This window comes from Pyrus communis, chromosome 5 (genome assembly GCF_963583255.1).
Source record: "Pyrus communis chromosome 5, drPyrComm1.1, whole genome shotgun sequence".
In the NCBI taxonomy this organism is placed as follows: domain Eukaryota; kingdom Viridiplantae; phylum Streptophyta; class Magnoliopsida; order Rosales; family Rosaceae; genus Pyrus; species Pyrus communis.
In genome coordinates this window covers 819,567-828,871 of record NC_084807.1, presented here as the reverse complement: position 1 = coordinate 828,871, position 9,305 = coordinate 819,567, and the positions used below count along the sequence as shown (strand labels likewise).

General features: G+C 35.7%; 1 protein-coding gene across 2 annotated transcripts; it reads left to right on the top strand.

Annotated features, from left to right (window-relative positions):
* Window positions 1-2,889: 2,889 nt before the first annotated feature.
* Window positions 2,890-9,092, top strand: LOC137734818 (actin-related protein 7). 2 transcript variants are annotated; one of them, XM_068474109.1, is made up of 8 exons: window positions 2,890-3,009; window positions 3,104-3,204; window positions 5,045-5,260; window positions 5,683-5,824; window positions 6,310-6,554; window positions 7,099-7,282; window positions 7,663-7,730; window positions 8,720-9,092. In XM_068474109.1, the coding sequence occupies exons 2-8, from the start codon at window positions 3,127-3,129 to the stop codon at window positions 8,870-8,872; spliced, it is 1,086 nt and encodes a 361-aa protein (XP_068330210.1). In that variant the 5' UTR covers window positions 2,890-3,009; window positions 3,104-3,126; the 3' UTR covers window positions 8,873-9,092. The 2 variants fall into 2 exon arrangements, with proteins under 2 accessions (XP_068330210.1, XP_068330211.1); XM_068474110.1 differs by lacking the exon at window positions 2,890-3,009 and having other exon boundaries at window positions 3,016-3,204.
* Window positions 9,093-9,305: the final 213 nt, after the last annotated feature.

Genomic DNA, 9,305 nt, shown 5'->3' with positions numbered 1-9,305 from the left:
ACATGAATGGTGGAGATTGAACTTTGTGAGAGAGAATCATTTTCTCTTCCCAACGGTATTACTCTCGCACATGTCTTGTGTGCTAAGTGAAAAATAAATAAATGAAAGTATCCTTCTGTGAATATTCTTTCTGCAACTCTCTGAGATTGCTCCAGAAACGTCATCTTCATTTTCGATTCATTCCTTACAATAGACATCATAGTCTCTAGATTCTAACAATAAAAGGTTCACTTGCTGATTTGACGAAAAATTCTTTAAAGGGTGAGGAAAATTTTATGATAAGATCACTGAATGATGAGCACACTGATAAAACACTTAGAGTCGATGGACTGGACCAGCATTTTGAGGATGGAGAAGAAGGTAAACTTGATGATGACAAGAGCATTGAGAATGTAGTTGATCTATCAAATCATGACATGCCTAAAACTGATTTTTGTCAAAAAATGGAAGATATTGAAAATGGAGATGTCAGCACTAAGATAAGCAACATTTCGAACCCTGATAACACTGATGTCCAAAATGAGTTGCCTCAACATCAGATTGATGATGGATACGATAACACAAAGAAAGTTACTAGTACATATTTTGATTTAACTCTTCCAAAGTAAGTGGCATAAGAGAATTCTGACAATGATACTTTGAAGAATATCCTTGAATTTTCCCTTGCTGCTTCTGTGGTGGATATTCCGGTTTTGGATGTGAAATTCACTTCTCATGATAGTTACGATAATAGGTATCTTTCTCTAGAAGCCCTTTTAGCTGAGTTTTCGAAATCAGTGATTGAAGCCCTTTCTGTCAAGGAAAGTGATGTTGTGCTCCCTATTGGCGCTAAACGGCTAAAGGCCACAATTTGATTTTGGTTGAGGATGGGGAGCCAGTTAGTGCCACCCCCGATGGCAATTTTTCTGTGGACATGAACTTGTATAGTCTCGGAGAACCTTTGAGTATGCGGGGTGACCATACATGCAATAACTACAAGACATTTGCAGCAACTCTTATTTGATAGTGCATAAGTCTGTTCACAACTTTGTTGATATGTACATAAATTTAAGCTACTGAATCTACTGATTGTCTGTTTCCTGTCCTCTCTCTCATTACTCATATACCAAAAATTGATAAATACATTTTTAGGGCTGGGCAAGGTGCGGTTGGTTCGGGTTAGGATTCAAACTGCAGATTGAATAATAAACTAATAGAATAACCGTACCAAATGCATCTGTGTAGTCGATCTAGTTTGGTTTGGTTGGTTTCCTTCTCTTAGTAATTAGGAAAACATTATGCATTCATTAACATCTTTACAAAGGAGATTTATCTTACTTCAAAACTAAACGAAGAGCGAAGGAAGGGATCTTAGCAACTTTTTCACTTTGCCCTTCTTAGCTCTCCTTTTCATTTTGCACAGTATGTTTGATAAAAAAAACCTCTCTAACTTTTAGGTCATTTTTACATATTAACTCTGCACAAAATTCAATCAAATTATAAATCATTTAATTGTTCAATTAATGTTATTAAAATTTTAGTTTTTAAATGAATATGATTGATTAGTCCTATTTTAAATAGTTACCAAATTTTTAGTATCACAATTGGTGCACACATTTTATCTGTATTGATTTCAAGTCATATGACTGAATCGGGCCTATCTTCAATCCATATTGATATTGGCTACCATCATATTTTGCTAATTTGTAATGACAAGTGACATTATTAGGTAGATTCTCTTTGGAATTAAATATTTAAGGTGCGTTTGTTGCACCTAACTATCTCAGACTGGATTAGCTTCAGGGACTAAGCTGAATTGGCTTAGAATAGACTAAGCTTGACTGATTTAGTGAAGCATTTGATGTTGTGTCGGACTAAAAAGCAAGACTCATATATTATATTATTAAATTTATATTTACAATATTTTATCATTAATTTAATCTATATATACTAATATTTTATTATTAAATTATCATCTTCCTTTCTAGAATCTTCTTCTTCTCTCATTTTTCTATCCACCCGCTGCATCCGTCCCCCCTCATCTTTCTCTGCCATTTCATCTTCCTTTCTAGAATCATCTTCATCTCTCATTTTTTTTTGTCCACCCATTGCATCCGTCCCCTCTCTTCTTTCTCTACCATTCATTTTCCATTCTCATTTTTTGGTCCACCCACTGCATCCATCCCCTCTCCTTTTTCTCTACCATTTTATTTGTGCCACTGTCTCTTTCCCTTTTCCCTTTTCTGGGTTTTCTAGGTTCAATTTTTTTGGGTTTTCTGGGTTTAATTTTTATGGGTTTTCTAGTTGTGGGAAGCAGGGAAGAAGGAGATGTAAGGGGCAAAACGGAGCAAAGGTAGCAGTGGAAGAGGTCAAGGAGGACGGAGCCCGGAGTCCTTGTTGTCGAAAATTGAGGTCTAGGAGGAAGGAGCCCAATCGGAGGGCGCGACCAATGATCTTGGTCTGAGCGGAGGTGAATCGGACGACGAAGCTCGTGAGTTCTCCGATTGAAGTTTGAATCGAGGTCTTTGTTCATGATTCAGGGTTGGGGACGATGAGAGAGGGAGAGAACGCGGGCAAAGAGGAGAGTAAAGGACGCGAGCAGAAAGCGATCAAAGGGATTAGCTAGTCCCATGGTTCACGACGTCTCTCGCTAAGACCGTCTAGCATTGTCCTTAGTCGAGACGAGTCCAGCTTACTCCCACTAAAGCTACTCTAGTGAAGTAACAAACATGGAATTGGACTAACTATTAGTCTAGTCCAGTCCAATTCAGTGAGGGCTAGTGAAGGGAAACATACACACTCTTATTTTCTTAGCATCAGTTTGTAATATAAAGAACTTTTTACTAACACGTGTCAAGATCCAAATGTGCCGGTCCCACATATACATCTTCTCGTCCATCAGATCCCACAAAAATAAATAATAGAAAAGGAAAAAAAAGAAAGAGAGGGCTCCTACCGTTCCTACCACAATCTTGTGAAATTTGAAAAGTACAGACACCGCAGTTGCCCGCTCGCAGACAGAGAAAACGGGTAAAGTGGAGTACTAGTCTCTTAAACTTCAATACTGAGAGCTTCTTACATTTCAAATGCTCAGCTAAATCCCCTTTGTTTCTTCAAATTCTAGGGTTAGGGTTTTAGAAGACCAGAATGGAGGCTGTTGTGGTCGATGCCGGCTCCAAGCTTCTGAAAGCCGGACCCGCCATTCCCGATCAAGCTCCTTCCATGGTAATTATCACATCATATGCTTCAATTTCTCGGTCTCACTTCCTATTTAAGAAAGCAAAGAGACGAGCTTTAAGACCTTTTTTTTTTAATTTTTTATCCTTGCTGTAATTTTCTGTTCGGTTGCTTGGATTTTTTTTTTTTTTTTTTTTTTTGCTTTTTTGGGAAAAATGGAAAATTCCAAATGCGAAAGCTTGGGATTGTTTGTTGGTTTAGACTTTCGTGGGGCCAGCTAGGATTTGTTTTGATTTGTTAAAGTCGGAAACTTTTAGTTGGAAAATTTACTAGCCATGGCTCTGGGGGGAAGAATCTGTTTGGTTTCTGGGAAAGTTGTGAGAAAGAAAAGGAAAATTGTAGTTTTCTGTAGGTCCAATTAATATTTCAGCAGAACAGCGACTTAAGTTATGAGAGTTCCTCCTTTTTTTTTTTTTTTTTTTTTTTTCCTGCACCCCTGTGGCATGGATATCCTCTTGTTGCTCATCAGTTGTTAGTTCTCTCATTAATTTTGTTTTTGCTCTAGTAGGAAATGAAACTTTTATGGTTGTATTAGGGTGTGTTGAGTAGATGATTGTGTCACTCAAGTTGCATACTGAAGACTATCGTCATGTATGTGCACGCTTTAGGTAAAATAACTCGTGCTGTTATTGGTCTGATGGGAATCTTAATATATCTCAACTGTCCAAACTATATATTCCAGAAGCAAAGCTGGCATGGTAATCGTACATTGTCAAACTTCCAATTGATTCTTACTATTACTTTCATTTCCCTCCTTCCCAACAATCTCGTGTTATCACATGTATATCCCTCCTCCTATCCTACTTTTAACTCTAATGAAGTTGCACATAAATGATGCCTTTGCAGTTTGCACACCATTTTCCAGCCCAACAATGTTAAAAATATATTCCAGAACCAGAGCTGAAAAAAGAGTTGACTCTTTCTGTCATAAATGATGAATTTGCACATCATTTTCGTTGTATTCTAGTATAATTTTGTTTTCGTGGAAGTTGTATATGGCTCGTATAGACATTGATATTGACCTTTGTAAATACTTCTTACTTATTGTATGTGAAAAAGTATTAATATTCGGGAACTTTAACGAAAAACTCCCAGTACTGTTCACTTTAACGAAAAATCACATTTTTACACTAAAAAGTCAATCTTGGTACTATTCACTTTACCCTTTATTTTGTCCTTATCGTTAAAACTCACAGTTTTCAAGCCCTCTTCATTAATTTTCCTTTAATATTCAGCTTCCAGCTAATGGTACTATTCACTTTACCCTTTATTTTGTCCTTATCGTTAAAACTCAAAGTTTTCAAGCCTTTTTCATTAGTTTTCCTTTAATATTCAGCTTCCAGCTGATTTTGTCTCTATTCAATTTCAAGGTAATTTGGGCTTGATATGCTCTCAACTTTTCAATTAATCTGTGGGTGTTGGGAAGTTTGAGGAAAAGAAAATCAATCAAATAGTGACTTTCAGGTCATGGTCTTTATCCGGCAAAAGAGAGAAAATTTTGCTTTCAAAACAATAAAGGATGATGTTTTTCATAGTAAAGTTTTGTTTTAATTTGAATATAAGAATCAGAAAAGAAAATTTTCTTTCTTCGGATACAAAGACCAACAATTTTTTTGGACTTTACTATGAAAATCATTTTTCTATCTAAATTGCATATTTGGAAAGGAAGAAGTGACTCTCTTGTACTTAATTTAATGGTTGCATTGTACATAATGAAAATTTTATTCAACTAATCCAGAAGTAGCTGATGATATCGCTGTAATTTAATACTCATTTCTTTCTTTTTTGTTTTTTTTCTTTAACGTTTATCTTCTTTCATATGCTTCAGATAATTCCTAACCAAATGAAACGCGTGGTTGATGATGGATCGATGAATGATAGTTCATCACTTGAAGATATCGTTGTTGATCCAGTTGTGCGAGGCCTTATTACTGACTGGGATGCCATGGAAGACCTATTGCATCATGTTCTATATACTGGACTTGGATGGGAAATGGGCAACGAAGGGCAGATATTATTTACCGATCCACTTTGTACTCCCAAGGTTAGCTAATATGTCGTTATGCAATATTTGGCTGAAAATCATTACAGTGGTTATTTTCACGGTTTTTATTATTTTTATATAGTTTTATTTAACAAGTCAATGTATTATCTGTTATAAGTCTATGCTGGTTCCATTGAGCACACTGTCAAAGTTAACTTTCAGATCATGATATTATAAATGTTCCTGCGTATTCTTGTTTAAATATATTTAAAAATAAATTTCTGTAGCCTCAAGTTTGCTTGTTGTGAATCAGTTTCTGACATTATTTCACTAGAGAGAAAAATATTGTAAGGAGTAAGGAAGCCTTGTTATCTCTCTAGAGAGAAAAATCCTAGAAATATAACTTGCCGGTTCTACATAACTCCTTATTGTTTTGGTGCAGCTAATATATATTTCTTTAACAAAAATTTTTTTTCTCCCAGGCTGTCAGAGAGCAGTTGGTGCAACTGATGTTTGAAACATTTAACATTTCGGGCTTCTATGCATCAGAGCAAGCAGTATTGTCACTTTATGCTGTAGGACGCATCTCGGGATGCACTGTTGATATTGGCCATGGAAAAATAGGTTTATATACCTTGCAGAAGGGAACCTTTATTAGTTAATGGAATCTTGTTTATTGAATGCATAGAGTTCTTTAAACTATTCTTTCGTTTCTATACTGCAGGCCAAGTCATATGCAATATAAAATAATAAATTTATATATACAGAATTCAGTTTATCCTATCTAGCATACAATCAGTGATTTGAACCATGTACAGATCTTGTAATATTAAGACCAAAATATGTTATTGATAATTGATAGCTATGCCAAGCTATAACCATCTACATAGTGTGCATTAGGTGACCATATGATGATAATGGTCATGAAAGATGCATTGGTAGCTGAACTAAAGCTTGCAAGTTTTACTTAACACACCTGACCTATTAATGGCATTGGACTCTCTGTGTAAGGTAGTGAGTCAATATGGGATATGATAATGTAAGCAAACTGATTTTTTTATTTATTTTTTATTTGTGCCTTTTCTGTATTTTTGGCCAATTTTTAACAGATATTGCACCAGTCGTTGAAGGTGCTGTTCAGCACATTGCCTCAAGGAGGTTTGAAATTGGAGGTACTGATTTGACGAAATTACTTGCTGAAGAGCTTGGGAAATCTAATCCTCTAGTTAATATCAAGATGTCTGATATTGAGAAAATAAAAGAGCAATATTCATGTTGTGCTGAAGATGAACTTGCTTATGAAAAGACCAAAAATTCATGCCAGATAGAGCAGCATACCCTTCCTGATGGACAGGTATGGTTAATTTTTTGAAATTATGATATGGATAGATGGAGAAGACACGGATAGCACATAACTTGTTTGTCATATTTCAGTTAGGAGGATATGTTGACTTCAGTATGTCATATATTCCCTGTAATTTGCTATTATTTATGCTGTAACTGGCTTGCACCTATCGCAGTTATCTTGTTTTGTTTGATTTCAATCTATGATGTGTTAATTATACATGTTAACGAGTTTATTGAAAGTTATCCTCACTGAAATCTTCTCTAATCTTACATGTTGAATACTAAAAACAAGATCCAGTATACATTCAAACACTTCTATTCTTTAGATATATGTCCTTTAACTTGTATTTCTTTATCCCTTCTTTACATTTTCTTTTTTATTCTTCAAAATGTGAACGCAAGATGACAGCAATCCCATCTCAAGGCATTTAGGTCACAGTTCTTGTTTATTCCAAAGCATAGCATTTTCTTTTCCGTAAATCTTCTTTCCCAAATTGTTGTGATGCTTTACATGTATAATGACTTTAATGTAATACTGGTCATTGGTTTAGGTTATTACGATTGGAAGAGAAAGATATACTGTTGGTGAGGCTCTATTCCAACCATCCATATTGGGTTTAGAAGCTCATGGAATTGTGGAGCAGCTTGTTCGTTGTATTTCAACAGTATCGTCTGATAATCACCGGCAATTGCTAGAAAATACGGTACTGTGTGGTGGCACTGCTTCTATGACTGGTGAGTTTATTGTTGCCGATGCCTGTGCCCTTCAGATACAGTAATTACTAATTGGTACAATATATTTTCTTCTTTATTTTTCCTTTTCTTCTTTCGTTGAATACTCTTGTTAGACGACTTCTTTTGTATAAATGTCTGGGAGCCCTTTCTTTGGTTGGTTTCGTTATCCTTGTCATCCATATCGTTTTAAGAAATGGATTCACCAAGTTATGGGAATCCTTGGGTTCAGAGTTCCTTATACATGACTCTTCTTTGGAAGTATATTACAGTACAAGGCAACAGATATAGGAGCATGGCGAAATTTGTTTGTCCTTGTTTCAAAAGAATAGGAACTTTTGGTTCTGTAATTGTATTGGCACTTTGATTGCTGTTTATTGCAGGTTTTGAAGAAAGGTTTCAGAAAGAAGCTGGTCTATGCTCATCTGCTGTTCGTCCTGCTTTAATTAAGGTAATTTATTTTACCATTAAAACTGCACTTAGGTTTTAGCTTCAGAGTTCAGGTGGGGTAGGTTTGAATTTCAATTCTTCCCAGGCAAAATCTCTGACAGTGATTAGGGGAAATAGTCAAGTTTCTTTCACACAATGTCATCTTCACGAGTCATTGCATCGTACCTATATGTTTACTGCAATCAGAACCCTGTATAGGAAGTGCAAATTCTTAATAATCTTTATGAAATAAGCTTTCCAACGTAACATTTAAGGTCCACATACTCTAAACGTAATTATAGTCAGTCTCCTAACTGTTTCTGAGGCTGCATATAGTTCAGAGTCCAGAGGTTGTGTTAGTTTCTGCTATGGCATTTCCCTATCTTATTTGCTACATGTGAACTAGTGATTATGATGTCTTATTGTATTGTTTCATCAATTTTTCATTATTCTCTCTCAGACAGTTGGGTGTTTGGCGTTTCCATTCTTTTTGCTTAGGAAATTCATAAATTTTTGTACTCATGCACTCGTGATTATATATTTTCTTTCTGCTACCATGATATTTGATAGAATTTATGCTTCAGCCTTGAACTCTGATTTAAAATGATTAACATGTTCATTGAGTTGGAAGTGATTCTCGACATGAAGACTTTGACTGGATACCAAAAAGTCGTCTAATTTGATTATGTATGACATTAATTAATGGAAATGTTATTGGTCGATTTGTTACCAGTGTATCTCTACTGAAAAAAGTGCTATTACCACTTCCATTAGTAAAAAGGAATTGCATTGATCTGGTGTATAGCGTACTTAAATTTTGGATACTTTGTTATTGCATGGTCTTGAGTTATTGGTCCTGTAAGCAATCACTGAATCACTTTCTATTACCCGGACTGAACATTATGGGAGCAAGATACTTTATGATCTACATAACATTTCCACAACACTTTCTTCTGTACTAACTGGACTGCTAACTTCTTCTGATCGTTTTTTGGTCCGGGTTCAATGCAGCCTCCGGAGTATATGCCAGAAAATTTATCAATGTATTCAGCGTGGGTGGGAGGTGCCATACTCGCCAAAGTTGTGTTCCCACAGAATCAACATGTAACAAAAGCAGACTACGATGAAACTGGACCTTCTGTTGTTCATCGGAAATGCTTCTGAGGATCTCTTGTTTCGAATGGGAAATTACTCCTTTCTTCGCATCAGTCATAATTATTTGCAATTCTCATAGTTCGAAAGCATGCTAGAAAGTATGAAATGGAACTCCAAAGGAAAAACAAATGTATGGAACTGACCAAAAGTCCATCGGATGGGATTGAATTTCAATGAAAGATCCATTAACACATCCAAGCATTTTGGTTTCCAAATTTAGAGATCTTGTTAAGGATATGTTTAGTGAGGGAAATTCTGTTTTATATTCAACTTCATCCTCTACCACATTTCTTCTTGATGCATTGATATAAACTCTCAAAGAATTGGATGATTCGCGACGTTGCACAAACCAGCACCGAACCAATGACAAGAGTATGTCTGGTGACTAGCAATGGTTGTGGGAATTTGCAGATTCCCAGTGGCCTTAGCAGTTAGTAAAGTG

What these genes read in the sequence shown, in the direction of transcription:
- LOC137734818 (XM_068474109.1), top strand. Translation starts at nt 3,127, where the DNA reads ATGGAGGCTGTTGTGGTCGATGCCGGCTCCAAGCTTCTGAAAGCCGGA. An exon ending in CCGATCAAGCTCCTTCCATG is followed by an intron (nt 3,205 to 5,044) that starts GTAATTATCACA and finishes CATATGCTTCAG; the next exon opens with ATAATTCCTAACCAAATGAA. An exon ending in ATCCACTTTGTACTCCCAAG is followed by an intron (nt 5,261 to 5,682) that starts GTTAGCTAATAT and finishes TTTTTCTCCCAG; the next exon opens with GCTGTCAGAGAGCAGTTGGT.